Raw genomic sequence first — 19,963 nt, 5'->3', positions numbered from 1 at the left:
TTGAGTTACAACCTTCTTGACAGCGTTCTCGACACATGGAGACACAAATCTTACTGCAATGCTTTTGCGAGGGAGACCCCTCACTTGTCAATGAGTGCCACATTTGGATCACTTGTTAGGAATCCTTCCTTCGAGGATGAGAATGCGAAGGAGACTTTTCGTTCTCCAAGCTGGTCAGCTTCTAGTTCAGTGCCTCAAGGTCCACTTGGTATTGGGTGCACAAGGTTTCGAGCTACTCGTCGTAGAGCTTGCATTGTTGCTCATTTTGCTAGATTAGCATCTGCATTTGATTCTAAAGGATCATCACTGGATTATACTCCATCTCATGTGACAACTAGGCTTGGCTTCAAGTGGTGACCATAAAAAAATGAAGTTAAGGAAAGTTTTACCAAGACCCCATGATGAATGCGAATATATTATGACATAAGTCCTCTTTATATGATAGAATTAATTTCATATAACCTATCAAAATAGTTCTCTTTCATACTAGTTCTCGTTATAAATGAAACTTTCATCGATCTCACTGCCTAAGTTTTTTTCTATGAAAGTTTCAATATCTAATTGAGTGTGAATAATTGCGTCAAAAATTCCTACATAATACACATTCTAAATAACACAACATAACATTTTCTCTTTGAAAATACTTCATATACATCATATACATGATTATTCAATATTTCTTTAGATTTTGATCATTCAATACTCTACTTAGCCTTTTATATACGTAAAACTATGTAAAAATAAAATGTTTTTAAAATTAAAATATAGAGTATTTGAAAAAAAAAACTGAATATAAAAAAATGGTTAAATATGTTTTTAGTCCCTCAATTATCAAGCGATTTTAGTTTTAGTCCCTCTTTCAAACTTTGGTATACTTTGATCCTTGTCCTTAAGGAAACTATAATTTTTCGTCCTCCAAAACCAATGCTGTTAAAAATAGGCTGAGTTGGCGAATGGTGTGCCACATCATCTTTTCTTTTTTTGACATTGAGTCAATCTTTACCTGCTTCTCTCCCTCCCTCTCCCTCTGTGTCCTTCCTTGCATCTTTGGTTGGGAGTCTCCATCGCCTGGATTGGGAACTTTGGCAAGCAGTGTTCGAAGGTGAACGCATGATACGTCGGTGAGGAACCCATCGCACCCACCGAGATCGGTGATCTCTCCAAGGCAATTGATCTATATATCCTGCACGAATCAATAATGAACTTAAAAAAAAAACAGACAATCAAACAAACAAAATAATTGTCCAAATATTGGTACTATTCGATCCCAAATACCAATTAAAAGGAATCAGGGAATGTAATCACCTTCTACTTCAGGTTCTGAAGAAAGAAAAAGTTGACTTCTGACAAGCTTTTTGAGCAAGCCATCATTTTTAAGATCAAGTGAAGCAATGATCCTATCCAGCTTCTCCCTATAGTGCACAATCTTCCTTTTCTTCTCCATCTTTACCTCTCCTGTTAATAATCCTTCTCTCAAAAAGTCAATTCAGGAGCACATGTATACGAAGGATTTCTTCTCTTCTCTATCTACTCAAACAGAAAATCACTGTGGTACAACAAGATAAGTCAATCGGGTATAAAAACTCTCACCTCATCACGTAACAAACACAAAAAAATTGCACGTCTAATTAGGCATAGCTCGTGAAAGATTTCTTTCTAATAGCCAAAGAAATGAAACTTCCTGCTAAATTCACTCATATATGTTGTTGATCAATTCCATTTGTACCGCGCACATGGAAAAAGAATTCCAAGAAGGAGCATAATAGCTAAATACTTGAATTCACACCCTAGACATACGCAAACAATCAAATGAAACTACATGACAAAAAGAATTTGAAGTCAACAAAATCAACAAACCAAAATCAAATTCCTAGACTAAAGTCCACAAGGGTCAATCAGAAATTGAAAGAAACCCAAACTAGGAAAAAAGCTAACAAAGCAAAGAGGTAGAGAAATCAAAGCACCCCACAAGCCACATGAAGCAGTAGCTTAAAAAGATGAGAACCTTATTGAGAATATCAGAAAAGAAAAAGACATGATTCATGAACATTGGCTTTGAGGAGTGGTGGCTTTCAATGTTGATAACCTGGGAAGGATGCAGAAACAAAAAAAAAAGGTAGATCTCAAGCAATGAACCAATCCCAAGACAAAAGTCAGGTGATGTAAAACATTTACTTCCATATTTTTCATCCAATATTGAATCATGTACAATAATTATCTTTTGTAGGTTCAATTGTGAAATTGAAATTGATTATTGCGATGAAAAGGAAGACACCACATGATGTGGAGGATTTTGAAAATTGGGAATTTAGGGTTCTATGATTTTGGTGTTCCTTGGGTTCTGATTTAGGTCTCTATGGTGGTGAAGGAAGATGAACTGAAGCGCGATGAAGGACTTCGATTTGGCTTCACAATGGTGGTTTGGGTTTGCAAGTTTGTTTCGCCATGGCAACGCAAAGGTCCTACGGTGGCGAAGATGAAAACGATGATGGTGGAAGGTGGTGGCTTAACGACGTTATGGTGGTGGTGGTTGTGGAAAGAATGAGAGTTTTTAAGTGTACAATGTTGGTATCAAACATGGCACAAACGTGGCACACAGTGAGCAAGTAAGTTAACATCATACGCGGTATTACCGTTAGCCACAACAGATTAAATTTAACGTCGTTGGTTTTCGAGGACGAAAAATTAGAGATTCTTAAGGTCAATGATCAAAGTGTACCAAAGTTTGAAAGAGAGACGAAATCTAAAATCGCATTATAGTTGAGGGACTAAAAACATATTTAACCCTAAAGAAAAAAAAAATAGAGATTATTTGTATCCACTTTCTTTTCCCTATATATACTGACCACCAGTTCAACAATCAAGCTGCACCAAATAATTGTTTCATACATTTCACATTTGGAACTTTTGAGTTCTTCTAACTGAGACCAGAAATATGGCAAACGAAGAGGACTACAAGGTCCTAACTCATTACTTTATGTTCTTTGTGATTTTCCATTCTTTTATTTTGACACCATAAATGGTTGAACTGAAATGAAGTTCCTTTGAATTTACTTTTTCAGAAAATTGAAGTGAAAGTCTCATCTAATTGCTGTGAAGGGTGCAAGAGGAAAGTCAACAAAGCTTTAAAAAACCTTGAAGGTACTAAACATAGCACAACCCTCTTGAAGAATCTCCACTTCTTTGTTTTTCTCTGGTTTTACTACAACTAATGACCATGGTTTGTTCACCATGTTAGGTGTTTTGAGCATAGAAATAGACCCTTCGGAGCCCAAAATATCAGTGTTTGGAAACGTGAATCCACACATTTTGATCGAAAAGCTTCAGAAAGTTGGAAAGCGTGCTGAACTCTGTAGCTACGAGGAAGTTGAAGCTGAAGAGAAAGTGTCAAAAAAGGATGAGAAACAGAATACTGTGTGGTGGGAACAAGAGAAACAACCTCATCCATGTGACATCAAAATTGAGAAAACTAAGGATGTCAGAACAGACAAAAAAAAGAGTTCAAAAGATAGCAACAACAACAACAACATGAACTATAGTGCTTATTACCATCCGCAAGAAATGAAAAAAGAAGAGAATCACCATGTGCCTCACCATGAAGTGAATTTCATGGCTCATTCAAGCATGATGAACACTCGTTATAGTAGCATTAGAACACATCCTCAGTGCTGTTACATTGCTCAGCCTTATGCAGTTGCTGTGCCCTATTATGCAATTCCTTCACATTCAGCTCCTCCTCTGCCTCAAGCCTGTGCTCAACACTGCCACTTTGAGATGCCCAGGTTTCAGACACCATTCTTGAGACCAACAGTGCAAGTGGGTGACTATTTCAGTGATGAAAACACCATGGGATGTCATGTGATGTGAGCTTTATATAATACTCATGTTAAATATCACTTTTTCAAATTTTAATAATCATTTCTAATCATATGAAATATTATTAAAAATAATTAATGACTAAACAAACATGGATTAAATAATCAATCCACATTATATATACACCATGCGGCTTTACATGATAAGTACCAAAAATCCTACTTGTTGCCAGTTTCTAGTTTTGTGCCATTGTTCTTGTAAGGAACTGGATTAATATTTATGGAATGAGGATAATATTACCCTTCTTTTGATAATACTGTTTATTTATTACATTCTTTGTTGTCAGCTGAAATGTGTTGAAACACTTTAAAGTATGTTTCTCAGTTAAATTTGGGATAAATGTTATGTTAGTTATTTAAATTTAAAATTAATTATCTTTTTAACCCTATAATTTGAAAGAAAATTGTTTTAATAAGCTGTACATCTTGACTAATATTTTGGGTGTCAAAAAAACACAATTTTTATGTTAAATTTTCTTCCAAAACTACTAAGAGAATAAAAGGTTTCAAAGAGAAATAAAATGAAATGTTTAAACATAAACATATATGAAATTAAAATAAATTGTCATCTAAACTATTTGTAATTCATTAATGTAAGTGTAATCTTTAACTCTTTCAGACAAAACAAAGGCATTTTTTCAAACTATATACACTAAAAATCAATTTTAAGAGATTAATTAATCTTATTCAAAGTTTAAGAAAAAAAAACCCTAAATTCTTAGAAAATAAAATATATTTAAATTTATGAAAAAATTACAATTTTTTTAAATCCTATTTCTTATTAACATGTAATATTTTTACTTTTAAGTAATAATTAAGATATGTTCAACACTAATCTTAATCTTTTGAAAAGGTTGTAGAAGAGATAAGAGTGTCACTCGCCAGCATAAAGTCGAATTGGCTTATCACAATCAGTTCCAATAAGAAAATAGAGATAACTATCAAAAGTGATAGCATGATTTTTGATAAGTTTTTATGTATGTAGTTTTCATCGGTTCAAAGAACCCCTCTAATCGAATATCTAATGGAAGTGATTGGTAGGTATTGTTTTAAGCTTTTCGAGAACTTTGTGTATGGAATATTAATTTCTCATGTTTACATAATTTTTTTTAAAAGAAAACATCCAAAAATATTAACATTCTCAAAAACTTTTTCCCTACATTTATCGCTATGACAGACATGATAAAATTCTCAAAAATATTTTGAAAACATATCGGAAAATTATAATTCAAGTAATTCTTGATAAATAATTTAATACTGAATTCAATACTCAATACTATAAATTAGCACTACTTCACTTAATTTGCTGCAAAAGCTTATATAACACTTTTTGAACAAGTCACAATTTATATATTTTTTCTAATAATATTTTCATTATTTTTGTTTATTTGTTTATCTATTTTTGTTCAGTGTAATAGTTAAGAGTCAACTATTAATCTCTTCTTATATTAAAATTATTTTAAAAACTAACTTTTGAGTTTATAAAATCTCATTTTAATAACAAAATATTATTAAAATAAAACATTTTAGAAAACATATAATATTCTAAGGAATATTGTATATTAGTACAATGATCCAAAAGATAGGACTATAATACATCCAAAGCTTCAATATTATATTATGGTTCTATTCCAAAATTATATCTAACATGATTTAATATCAATGGCTCAAACAACTAACACTTCATTCACAAGAGGTGCCTTTACATCTACATTTTCATATGCCCGCACCAATAAGTTGATTATTGCAAAAAAAAAAATATAATAAGTCACACAATAACACCAATAAACACACGAGAGTAAGCTAATTTATAAAAAAAAGCATCATATAAAAATTCAACATGTTGTATCACTATACAATGCACTCCAAAAAGTTATATAGATATAAACTATCAATTAAAGATTCTTCTAAACTTAATTATCTAGATAAAATGAAATATTAGACTTCTCGAAAATTTTACACTTGTGATAGCCTATCTATCATACACAAGGTGAGTCATTTTCTTGTCATGAGAACTCCAAATTGTACTTAGACAAGTACCTAACTCATTTTCTTTTATTTGAATTTGAATAATTAGTAGTGTTAGCATAATTTCCATTTTTTGTATCCATATTTCAATGCACTCCATAAGAAATGTACATAAAAGGGATTTCCTCCTTGGAAACCCCTTGATCAACATCAGAATAACTTCACTTCACCCTTTTTAAATCAATATCGTACATATCATTAACTATATTCAGCATACTTACATCATACGTATCAAGTAACCTATTATGCAATTCCAAACAAGAAAAGAAAACTATCTAATATCGCTTGATGCCATAAATCCCTACCTAGCGCCACTTAATCAGAGGTACCTATGGAAAATTCTTGCCCAACACCAAACAAATGGCGCACAATGCCACTTTCTTCGCCTAGCGAGGGAGGTCAGTGCCCGCCCAACGAATTCCATAAAGTTGTGCCCACGACACTAGGTGGCACCCAATGACATTTAACAAAGAGAACCATTATCCGGGTGGCCTCCAACAATATCAGTGTCGCTCTATGCTATTCCAGAACTCCAAATATCCCTCTTTGAGCTTAAAATGAGTAATTTGACACCTCTTAAGTTAATTCCCACATCATAAACGTCCCAACACTTAAAACCTTAACGCTTTTAGCTTAATCAATTTCATATTACTCAATTCAAAGCTAACACACAAGCATTCCCAAACAAGACCATATCATAATTTTCATGCATATCACAACTCGATGTAGAATTAACTAGCATCCAACATATTCAACATTTAAAAAATAGTTCAAACCAAAACAGGATATAATTCACAGTTCAAATATCAGAACATCTAGTTAGAACTAGTAATTAGAAAGAAACACAACATATAAAAGCTAAAATTAATTTCCCTCACCTTATTTGAAAATTCTAATGGCTATAAACCACAAAGCACATTCAACTTCATATGATGCTCTATGTAAACATAGAAAGATCACAATAATGACTAGGTCATACCATTATGATCACATATCAGCAAATAATCACAATGATGACTCTAAGGTCAGATGCAAACAAAGAATAGTCACATGCAAGGTGAAAAACATATTTGACCAAGGGAAAGAGAACAAAAAATCAACTTACTCAAATGGAGAAATTGATTGATTATCCTTGTACAACTACTCGATGCTTTGATCACATAGGCAGACTCTTATTTTCAAACAAATGAGTTAGAATATTAGAAACTTAGAGAAGGAAAAAAAAAACTCTGGAAAAGTGGTTTCTGGAAAGATGGTGGTTTTATATAAAATGAAATCCAATTATTATATATATACATATATATTTATAGTTTAAACCTTTTATTATTAAATTAATATAGTGTTCTTTTTTTTATAAAAATCACCACTACACTTGAGTCATTTTCTAGGTTCTTATTTATTCTTATATTTAGGTTTTACCATATCCACATATTTAAGAAATTGATTACCTATGGTTCTCATATTAGTCTTTTACTACGTTGGATATTATATCACAATTTTTCTAAGTCAGGAAAACAAAATCAAGAAGATTTATATAAGAATATATTGAAGAAAATTTAGAAGAGAAAAGCCTCAATGATCATATTCTTAGAATGCCGATAAATAAAGGTACAAGATTATGAAGAAAGACATACAAAGATATGATACAATAGAATATTATCAACAAAAACAACAAGAAATATATAAGATACATCAATGACATCTACACAACAAATGATATCAAAATATAAAATAAAAAAGAAATAAAGACACTTAGTGCATAAATTCAAATCCATAAATATTCTTGTTTGAAAACGCATTGGTTGTGGACTTCAACATTGTAATATTATGCACTTTGTGAAGTATATCTTGAGAGTTTATAGTGTACTTTCTTGCTTTGAGAGTGGGTTTACTTATTTGATTGAGAGATCTTAATATGAGGGAAGATTAAGAAGGTTGTACCTGGAGAGGTTGCTACTTGTGGTGCTTAGAGAGGTTCATACTTATGATACTTGGAGAATCTGATACTCATGGTACTTGAAGAGGTTGATACTCATGATATCTGAAGAGGTTGATACTAATGTTTTAATCAAATTAAGACATTTGATTAGTGAAACTTCTTAAGCTTGGTGCATAAAAGATTGAACACAGCCCTTGCATTGAGGGTGAATCGGTATAAATTTTGTGTGTGTTTTTTGTCCTATATATTTTTATTTAATTATTCTATGTATGTACAAAAATATTTAAATTGTCAACAAGATCTATTCAACACCCCCTTCCTCCCAACCCCACCCCCTTCTAGAGCAATTTTTCACCAACAACTAATTCTCCAGTGTGGAAAAAGATTAGTGAAGCATTTCTAGAATTTGATGCAAAGTCAAAAACTTAAAAGTTGGACTTGCTACAAATGGTATGAATCCTTATGGGAACTTAAGTAATAAACATAGTTCATGGTCAATTTTGTTGATGATTTATAATTTGCCACATTCATTGTACATGAAGAGAAAATATATTGTTATATATGATGATTTCGAGACCTAGACAACCAAGAAATGACATTGATGTGTACATGGAGCCCTTGATTGGTGATTTGAAATTTTTGCGAGAAATAGATGTTTTAACGTTGTTCGATTTATATTGTCAAGAAAACTTTTTCTTTTCTAAATTTTTTTGCACAATAAATAATTTCCCAAATATGGTAACTCGGTGGTTATAATGTGAGAGGTCATGTTTCTTGTCACAAATGTGAAGAAAACACGAGATATATCCAATTAAAGCATGGAAAAAACCATGTACATTATGCATCAAAAGCTCTTTCCTCATAGTCATCCTTAACGTAGAATGAGGAAAGCATTTAATGAAAGGCATGAGGCAAAGTTGCGTTGAGACTCCACAATGGTGAAAAAGTATATGATTGAGTGAAAAATATTAACATTATGTTTGAAAATAATCAAAAGGAGACAATTGAGAAGAACATTTGGAAGAAACAATCAATATTGTTTAATCTTCCATATTGCTGAAAACTGTATATAAGACACACTATATAGATGTGATGCATGTTGAAAAAAATATTTGTGATAGTGTAAGACACTTAAGTTTTTGTCAATGTTTAAGTAATTTGAAAGTGTCATAGGGTTACTCTTTAAATGTTAAGAGACTTGTATATAAGCAAGATGTGGAGTTAATTGGTTTGAAGTCCCATATTGTATGTGCTGATGCAACAATTTTTGCTAATAGCTTTTTGCACCATCTTACTTGATTTTGGTTTTCAATGTCATATGCAAGAAAGTTATTGACTCACATGTGTTAAAAGATTTGAAAAATGATACAATAAAAACAATTATTGAAAATTTATTTTCTATTGTTATTTTTTCATATCATGGTGTATTTGATAGTTCATGTGATGAGAGAAATTCGATTATGGGGTCAGTTTATTTGAAATGGATATACTCAATTGAGAGTTACATAAAAATCTTAAAAGATATGTGAAGAATAGTCTCAAAACTTCAATCGTAGAACAACACAAGAAGTCATTGAATTCTACTCAAATTTTATACCAAGTTGTAAACTAATAAGAGTTCCTTAGAGTTGACAAGAAGGGAAACGTGAAGGTAATGATACTTGAACAATAAAGATTAAAAATGTAAATTGAAAAGAAATTGATCAAACACATCTACACATCTTGAACAATACTAATGAAATTATTCTTTACAGGTCGTAATATATTGATAAAATCAAGTCTACACATCTAAAAGAAAACAAGAAAAAAACTAATATGTGATCACATTTCAAAGGTTGTTACCATCAATTTATAATAAGAAAACACATTCAATCTTTTTAAATAAAATAAAGACAAAATTGAGAAAAAAAACTAAAGAATCATAATAGATCAACCTCATACATTTGAATATTAAGAAAAATACTAATTAAGTCAAAATAAAATAAAATACAAAATCACTTTAACATAATTGGATTGTAATAAATAAGATAAAACTTACAACCAACCAAAATTTTATAATATTGTGGAATAGATGTATTATATATAATAGCAATGTATAAATATATATTTATATATGTGTATAATATGATATAATTTAAAATAATATAAAATAAAGTTTAATACTTATTTAAAAGACTATTTTATAACATGATCATTAAACATAATATAAGTTTTTCTTTCAATGGTCTTCAAGTTTATTTTTTTTTTATGTAAATCAACATAATAATTAAGAAAATCATATAAATATATTACTTTTATAAATTATAACAATTCTAATACAATAATAATAACAAAAGTATATTATTTTATATTCTCTTAAGTAGGCTAACTTGTTAGGTATGACAAAAGCCTTTATAAATGACTTCAGACTTCACAATTTTAGCCAAATGAATAAAAGCCTGGATTTGACATACTTAAAAAAATTTAACACATGAAAAAAGGGGAATTCTTTAATTAAAAATAAAAACATATGGAGCATTAAGTTTTAAAATAGCTTTGTTTCTTACTCATAATTTTATTTATTATTATGAATATTATTTTTTACTTATCATTATTATTATAACAAAAAAATAGTCCCATAACTAATTATGAATTTTAACCAATATAATTGATTAGATTCACGAGCTCATTTCATTTTTCTTCATTCTTCTTTACAACATTCACCTTATCTATTTAATTTTTCCCTGCCCTTTTCTCCTCATCCATTACCACCATACAAAACTTCAGTTATGCTTTTTATGATTTTATTATTAGATTGAGTATTGTTTTATTTTATGTTTTTTAAATTAAAATGTTTCATATTATTATAAAATATACCATGTTGGTTGATAGTTTTATTAATGTGTTACATTTATAAACCTATATATTAAATTAATTTTCTGTTCATTGTAACATCTATGGTTTATCTAGATCAAATAATGTTTGCGAATGGTAATGACAGAATTTGAACATTTTAGTTGGAAACCAAAACATATCAATTGAATTAAATAGATTTAAATATAAAATTATTGTTTTAAAATATATAAGTAAATTAAATTTTAAAATTATGTGACAATTATCGGAGATTTGCCCGAATATGAAATCTAACTGAGATTCTTCCATGTCATGGTCACTTCAAAATATAATATTTATATATATATATATATATATATATATATATATATATATATATATATATAAATTAAATGATAGAAGATAAAATGCGAATAGTAAAGTAAAAGGTTTTTTGATATATGTTTTTTAAGTGTCTTAAAACCATAGTTTAATATCTATGTGCGTGTTTGTTAAGAATGAAAGAGAAGAGACAATTTTAAATGTACATTATAAATAAATAAATCGTTCAAAAATCTAAAAGTTAATTATTTTCAATCTTTGAAAGATAATTGATTCAAAACATTTATGCAGATTAATTTCACCTGTGACGCACAAACTTATTTAAGCTTCATTATGTTAACATTTGCTTCTCTATATGCTTCAAATTACAATAACTACTTTCTAAAAACTCCAACATTTCAATCATGAGTTATTCGAATCATGTAACCAAGAAATGTTGCAAAATTATGAGTTTCCAGAGGGCTCTTTCTGGTCGAATCAACGAACAATCTGGCAGAGTTGCCATAACCATACATTGACTAACAAAAAGGGAAATTGTATGAGGCTTAAAAGGAAAAAAGTGATACACATCATACGATCAAAAACAATAAAAAAGGTAAAGTCAAAGTCTTGAAACCATAATCAATATCCAAGTGGTGCTTGGAGAGGCCCTAATAATCCAAAACAAAGTAATGATCCTGCTGTAACAGATCAGTAATCAGAATCAGACACTTCTCCCTCGTCAGATAACTCATCAAATGATCTTATGTCAAGCTGGTACCGAAGAATTCCACCAATGCCACCAAACCCTCTGCAGAACTGTGACCCTTCCTGAGATTTGTTGGTAACAAATTCCAGGGAGCATCCAAATCGTTTGTACTCATTGGCAAACCACTCAAGCAAGGGCATCTTCTCCTGAACTTCCAACTCTGCAGAGGTTGCTGCATCACGGAAGTTGCTTTGATTAGTCTCTTGGTCCTTGCCCAAGTGCTTTATGACAATCTCACCAGTGACACTATTTTTCAGCACATACCTATTAATATCCAAATTTTCCCACACAATGAGTGTTTCCACAGCACCCATCTCCAGTGCCTTCAGAGTGTCATCAACCCCAAAGACATATCTCCCAGTGTCCTGACTGATCTCCTCAAAATATTTCCCTATCAAGCGTTTCTCTTGAATGAACTTCACATTTGACAAAATTTCGGCAGATAACTCAATAGCTTGATTGAATCCATTTTCCCCACCATAAGAAACATCCACCACATTCAATATTTTTGCTTGCAACCGAGGGTCAAACATGTCGGACTGACTCAGCTCAGTCTTGAAATCAGCAGAACCAGCCAGTATAAGTCCAGAAACATTAGGTTGACTGGTTGCAGGATTGATGAAAAACTGAGTAGCAAGTTCTGCAGTTTTTCTTACATAGTTGTGGCGTTTTTCCATCCTAAGACGAGCAAAACGCAAAGCGGATTGACCTCCTCTACCGTGCTTCTTTGGAAGATCAACAGTAAATTTGTGAAGCACCTCACGCGTGTTTCCACTTAAGGTCCCAAAAAGGGTACCATTTCCATCCATAACAATGAAACCGAACTTGTCATCAGATTCTAAAAGTTCATTTAGAGCTTCTGTGTGAAACTTGTTGTCACAGAGGTACAATGATGCATTGATAGGCTTGAAAGGTTCAAAATCAATTGTCACCTTCTTTTCCTTGCCATCTTCAGTGACGATGGTTCCTGTGTAAAGAACCAACCCATTTGGAGGGACCTTGTTATATAGTTTCAACCTCTGCTGAGCAGAGGTAATGGCTCCCAGCACTGACTGTCGGTTCACCCTACTTTTGATGTTTGAAGCAGTTCCAAATTCATCTCCCAACATCTTAGTGACCCGGGATATTTGATCACGTGGAGGCATGATCAGGGAAATCATGCTGGTACCGTTACCTCTTGCAGCTTCCAATGCCTTGATCAATTTCTTGATCTTCCATATCTCAATGTTCTTGTCTGATTCTTGACCATCAGCCATTGTTTGTGATGACAGGAAGACTAGCCTACAAGCATAACAGCAGGGATACAAGGTAGCAAGTTCAGCAAACAGTAAGTTAATCAGTTAACCACCATAATAGATCTAAATTTAGTTTAGCCTCCAATGCTATTGAATCATTACTGAACTATTTTTTTTAAAACACATTAATGAAATGATGGATAGGTTAAAACAAAGTCCATTGGTGTTGTTTCTGGGCAACAGATAGATGCACGAATGTATTATGGATTGCATTACAAAGCTGCAGAAAAAATCAATTTAAGATCCATTAAGTAGAATATTAAACACAGAATCCACCCACGATCTGTCAATTGGATAAAAGTCAATTAATCCAATAATAATGTTTTATGAATGATATCCAATACATCAATTAGTAATTTTATTATCTTTTATTTTTCAAACTCACACTCTCCTTCCTCTCTTTTCACTCTATTCAGTAGTGCAACAATAGCACCTGATTACAAAACAAAAAAGCCTATATTTTCCCCAATGTTGATAGCTTGGGTAAAAAACAGCAAAGTTCAAAACACAGGTGAATTTTGCCATGGAGGATTCATCAAACAAGAAAATAACACTGACTCAAATCCCCAGGTTTTCAGGACTCAATCAACAATAAAAAGTCTCAAAATCCAAAAACAAGTTACAGGAAAGAAAAGAAAATCTGCCAAGAAGAGGATTGATGGTGGAGTGCAGCAGAAAAGTTGAGAAAGGGCAGCAGCAACGAGTGAAGACATTGGTGGTGAATGATGACAGCAATGAAAAAAAATAATGAACTGATGATGCAACAATAAAAGGGTGAAGAGAGGGAAATATTCAGAACTTAGACAATGGTTGCAGGGTTTTAGCTATGAAGGAGGCACAGTAAGTAGCTGAGGAGTAGATAGACAAGTCTGGTGATTCTTCAGCCACCCAATGACAGAATCATAACCGTAAGTTTAGCCAAGTAAAAATCAATACACAGATGGATGGATAATGGTGGTGTGCCATACTTGATAGTGAAACTACTTTAAGTTTGTATATTATCTATGAATAAATGACACATCTCAAACAATATATAGTATAATTGTGCATTATACATAAAATCTTGGTAGCTGGCACCCTTGTATATGTGATAATATTCTTTCTTCCCAGAGTTAATAGACAATCTAATGTAGCATCATATTTGGTAATGAAAAATAAGATAACAAGGAACTGGTAAGCGAAAAAATGAGTCAGACATGCAAAAGTGACACAGATGGAAAAACATTATAAGGTCTTACTTTCACACAATGGTTCAATGAGTTGAACTTTTGAACAAGGATAAAAAAGAAAAAACGGAATGACAGTGGTTAGACTTTTGTTTTCCTGCATCAATAAAATTTTATATTATGCATTGTTTTATTCATGCGTATAACAAGCAAGCTTTCCTATAAATACACACACTCGATGAGATAGAGATAGAGTTTGTAATATGTGTTGCAGGGAAAACTTCACAAAATTGTAACAATAGAGGGTATCGCAGAAACTCAAATGTTCAACAGCAACTTCAAAAGCACTTTCCAAATCGTTATAATCAAGATTGTCCCCCCGCCCCCAATATCATAATATTAGCGAAAAATACTGACTGCACTTTGTTAATATTTTCAGTTAATACAAAGAATATGAAATATTTTAATATCTTTTCAAACATTTTGTTCAAGATAAAAAAAAAAAGAAAAGAATTTTAATTTTCTAGCAGGGTCAGTGTAAAGATAATCTTTGGTACGGCTTAACTACTATAAAAGTCTACAAATTTATCGTAAATGGTTATATAACGTTGTAAGAGCATTCTAATTAAATTTTAAAACAAGATCCGGACTCGAAGCGTCCTGATTTAGACTTCTAAAGTACCTGAAAACATGGTAACGAAGAAAGGGAAAATATAATCTACCTACAATCAGCCTAACATGTGAAAATATCACAGCAAAAAAAGAGATTTAAGTGAAAAAAAGGAAAAGTATGTTTCTGAACTTTGTACTTTTTGTAAAACTTGAGTTTAGTCCGTGTATTTTCAAATTAAAGTCCTCCAACTTCTGAAAATATTTGATTTTACTCCTTGTTTATATTTAAACCTCACATTTAATAAAATTTTGTTTACAGTCAAAATATCGAGGGCAGAAAAAACTCATTTTCTTTGAAGTTCGAAGACCAATTCATCAATTTAAAAGAACAATAACCAAATCCAAGTTTGACAAAAAGAGTACAAGGGCCAAAAACATGTCTTTCCCAAAAATAAATACATAAACATATTAAGCACTCTTAATTAAACAATCCCAAAGTTTTGAGTTAGAAAAACATCCATCAATTCCAAAAGATAGAAATGAATTCGATAAGTAACCACTTACCACAGGATTTTTTTGCTCAAAGAAATCCTTTTATTTTCATTTTACTAGAAAGCAGAAAACTTGTTCGACCCGTATAAGAAAATGCATAAAAGAAAATGTAACATAGCTGTAACAGTCAAAACAGATTCAACTTTCTAGTCAAAACATGAAAGACAGCAACTCAAAATTGCATATTAACACAAAAGTGAGATTACCAAATAAATCAAATCAAACCACAACGAGTTCACTAACATCATCCATAAATAAATCAAATCAACCCAAAATGAAATCTTTTGGACTCCAGTTAACAAAAAACACTAAACATATTGCAAATCGAAAACAAATTGTTCAATCTAAGGATTTGAATCCAACATGTGAGGCTTCAGATGCACGAGAAAACACAGATTGGGGAAGGGTCTTTACCTCTGTGACGAAGATGCTGGAGATGAGAAAAGGAAGTGAAACTGAAACTCTCCCAATTAGGGTATTAACAGTGGGGCTTGCTTCTTCACCCTATATTTGTTCACTATTATTATTATTATTGTTTTTTTCACTTGGATTTGAATAATAGTGGCGTGGACCCACCACCGGCATGTTGCTGAAACGCTGATGCCTCCGTCTCACATTTTTTAATCTTTATTTTTTTTCGTTTCCACCATAGTTATGCCCCCTGTTTAGGCACTAACTTTCTGACAAAAAAAAATCTTCGAACATTAATTATTATTTTATTAATTGTTTTGTATTTCTATTATATATTATTTTTGTTTAATTGGCTAATGGCGACAATATACCGTTTCCAAGTTGAGTCAAGTTACTTAAAAGGTTTGCAATAATATAATTGTTTATTGAAATTAATGTTATTAGTTTTATTAATACATATTAGTTATAAATTATTTACACACAAGTAGACTAACATTCCAAGATTCAACCAGTAATTTAATGATATCACATTTAACAATCCATTAAAACAATCCATTAAAAAATGATAAAAATAAAAATAAAAATAAAAACATGACAACCAAATCAAATTACGTATAGAAACATAGAAAACAAATTTCTCTCAAACAAATAAATTTATCATATTAGCTCATAGAATTTGGTCCTAATCTCGACTTTGTCCTAATTTACATCGATTAATATAAAAAAACTCACAAGACCAACAAATTTTTTTATTAAAATAAGTTCAAGGATCAAATATCCATAAAATTATATGAGCTAAGTTCGAGTCTTATTTTTTAACATGTTAAATATTTTATTTTTAATAATATTTAAAAGTTTTTTAATTACTGGTCGTACGCTCAATTATATAATTATATTAGTATCTAATTTCTTATTTTTTCTAATTTTATAAAATTTTGTGTATTTTTATTCAATTTTGATATAAATTTTTTTTATGTTATATATTAGCACTATTTTATAAAAGCAATAAATCTTTTTATGGAGGATTCCTATGAGGAAAAAAATCATTTCCTTTTAAACTAAGAAAAGCTTATTATATTTTAGATGTCAAAACTAAAGATAAAATTAAAATATTATTTATATATAATCTTTTAAATAGTTTCTCAAAATAAATTCATAAAAACCTAAAAAACGTGAAAAAATTAAAAGAAAATGTGTTTTTACAATCGTATCTAAATATAAGTAATTTACGGACTTATAAAAAATACTTACTTTGAACTTCTTTTCTTTCAAAATTATCATATTTTTAAGCTTAAGCAAACTCAAAATATATTATATTTTCAACTTTTTAAAATAATGAAATTACATATATAACATATGTAGAAAAATATGCAGCCGGAATGTTTTGTGGGTGGACAAAAACCAAGAGAGTTGAATTAGTTTGTCTTAAAAATCGCTTCTCTTTAAAAGATTTGTGCTTTTATAAATTTCTTTAATAAATCTAAAAAATTAATTTGAATAAAAGCAAATAAACAAAGGAGAGAAGGAACGAGAAAAACTATAGGTCATTTTTATATTGGTTCAGATTAAAAGACCATACGTCCAGTTGTTAATCTCTCCAAAAGAGGGATTAACCTTTCCACTAAAATAAGTAACAATTTACAATAGAGAAATAAAGATTGAGATTAGAAATCATCTCTCTTAACATATAAGAGATGAAAGACATTTGTTTTTGACACACAAAAGAATGAACGTTATTTTAAGTATTTTTGGACACTTAAGACATATTAAGATTCCTAAATCTTTTCAAAACTCATAAATTTTTTACCAGGATACTATATAGCCTTCTTTTCTTTATGAATTTTAACCTGCATAACAAAACCAAAGAATTTTGGTCCTTAAACTCTTATTTGGATTCTTCAATATTAGAGGCAGATTACTTTATAACAAGAATCTAAGCATATCTTCGATTTGGAACACCATATTGTTTTATTGTACATTTATTTTAGGTGTGCCCCTTTTTCATACAATAAAAAAATTGTTATACAATTTATATTCCTAGGATAAGACTTACCTTTGTCTACCTATATCCTACGTGGTCTTTCATTCCTATTCTTAAGAGTTTACTTATTTATATGAAAGTCCTTTTTTCTCAAAATTTGAATTTTCAAGATTTTTTTTAGTTGTCTCTTTAAGCAAATTTTCAAGAATATCATTATCAAACATGTAACTCTTACATGACTCACATTGAGCATTTGAGACATCTTTCTTTTCTAGATCCAAAATTTATTTTTTTAAACTTTTTCTTCTTCAAGAGCTTTTTCAAATTTCAATTGTAATTATTTAAAATACTTTTTGACAAGCAATATCCAATTTTTCTAATTCATGCAATAATTGTTGAAAAACATCATGGAGTTCATCATAATTATAATTATTGCTAGATATACTTACTTGACTTCCAAATGATTCATTGTTGGCCTTGCTCATTAGAATCACTTGAGCTTGAGGAGCTTCGTGCATTAAGTAAGCTCTCTTCTTCTTAAAGAACTTCTTTCCCTTTTTTTTCTTAAAGAGCTTCGTGCCCTTTTCCTCTGTAGCCATAACACCTGTAATTTGAAGAAGATCCTTGTTTCTTCTTCCTCTCATTTTTAAATTGTTCCTTATCTTTAGATTTCATGAACTTGTTGAATTTTCTGATCATGTGACTCATATTTTTGTCATCTGAGTCTTCATCTCCAAATTCCTTATTCTTCTTTGAACTTTTGCATTTTGAAATTTCAGTTTTGAAGGCTAATGTTTTCTTCTTTCCTTGGTCTTCCTCGATACTTAATATGCTCAATTCGAGCTCGTACTCTCTCAACTTTCCAAATAGCACAACCATAGACATTGATAACAAGTCCTAAGACATAGTTATTGTAACCTTTGACTGCCACGTCCTGTTCAAAGATTTTAGAATTTTAACATTTAATTCGTTAGTGTCAAATGTTTTACCTAAACTGAAAAGATGGTTGACGATGTGAGTGATACACTTCTACACATCAATGATGGTTTCCGCTTGTTACATCCTAAACATTGCATACTCCTGTATCAAATTGTTCTTCCTAGCACGCTTCACTTCGTCCATCCCTTCATGAGTTACACGAAGAACCTTCCACATCTCTTGATTTGTCTTGCATACAAAGGTCCTATAAAATTCATCTAAGACCAAAGAAAAAGAGATTATATTACGATTTCTCACATCAAACTGAGCTCACCTGTTTTCTTCAGCAGTTCATTATAAATAAAGTTTTTCTTCTTGCACATCATTTACAGCAATGGTGGGAATAATAGGTACATTCACAACAGCTTCCCACACCCCTATCAACAGACCCTAAAAATATTTGCATTCTGTTGGTGGAGGCACCCTCAACATAAACTTGGTTTTTTCAGACCATTTTTAAAAAAATTGAAAGAATATCAAAGCAAGCTTTGATACCAAATGTAGAAAAATACGCAGCGAAATGTTTTATGGGTAGAAAAAACCAAGATGGGAGTGAATTGATTTGTGTTAGAAATCACGTCTCTTTAACATATTTGTGATTTTAAAAATTTCTTTAATAAATCTGAAAAATTAATTTGAATAAAAGCTAATAAACAAAAGAGAGAAAGGAAGAGAATAATTACATAAGTGATTTTTATATTGATTCAAATCAAAAGACCATACGCCTAGTTGTTAATCTCTCCAAAAGAGTGATTAACCTTTCCACTAAAATAATTAACAATTTACAATAGAGAAATAAAGATTGAGATTAGAAACTACCTCTCTTAAGAGACAAGAGATGAAAGGCACATCATATTAACACATAAAAAGATGAACAACTTGACTCTGCTTTGTAGGTATACTCCACCACTTAGACACACTAAGAAAGAGCACTTCTTCTACAAGCACCAAGTAACACAAACTCCCTTTTAACAAATACAGAGAGTTTTCTTTAGGCACAACACTCTACTACTCTTAGTGAAAAGTTATTTTAAGTTAGGTTAAGTTAAGTATTTATAGACTCTTACATTTTAAAATTAGGTCAAAAAACTAATTAATAGTCAGGTTCGCAACTGCCACTGATAATCGATTATCATAAGTGATAATCGATTATTCCATTAACGTTTTCAAATAACAATTTCTTATCGTGATAATTGATTATCCTTGGTAATAATCAATTATCATA

At 30.8% G+C, this 19,963-nt stretch overlaps 2 protein-coding genes across 2 annotated transcripts; one reads left to right on the top strand and one right to left on the bottom strand.

Annotated features, from left to right (window-relative positions):
- Window positions 1-2,935: 2,935 nt before the first annotated feature.
- Window positions 2,936-3,867, top strand: LOC148200443 (uncharacterized). The gene is made up of 3 exons (XM_088112529.1): window positions 2,936-2,959; window positions 3,063-3,141; window positions 3,239-3,867. The coding sequence occupies exons 1-3, from the start codon at window positions 2,936-2,938 to the stop codon at window positions 3,865-3,867; spliced, it is 732 nt and encodes a 243-aa protein (XP_087968655.1).
- A 7,562-nt stretch (window positions 3,868-11,429) lies between these two features.
- Window positions 11,430-15,941, bottom strand: LOC124839126 (eukaryotic peptide chain release factor subunit 1-3). The gene is made up of 2 exons (XM_047314860.2): window positions 15,783-15,941; window positions 11,430-13,024 (listed from the first exon to the last, which is right to left on the bottom strand). The coding sequence occupies exon 2, from the start codon at window positions 12,997-12,999 to the stop codon at window positions 11,686-11,688; it is 1,314 nt and encodes a 437-aa protein (XP_047170816.1). The 5' UTR covers window positions 13,000-13,024; window positions 15,783-15,941; the 3' UTR covers window positions 11,430-11,685.
- Window positions 15,942-19,963: the final 4,022 nt, after the last annotated feature.

Source organism: Vigna umbellata, chromosome 4, assembly GCF_029865625.1.
Source record: "Vigna umbellata cultivar VRB3 chromosome 4, Vumbellata_1.0, whole genome shotgun sequence".
NCBI classification, from domain to species: Eukaryota; Viridiplantae; Streptophyta; class Magnoliopsida; order Fabales; family Fabaceae; genus Vigna; species Vigna umbellata.
The sequence above is the reverse complement of the archived record's forward strand: the minus strand, read 5'-3'. Positions and strand labels throughout refer to the sequence as shown.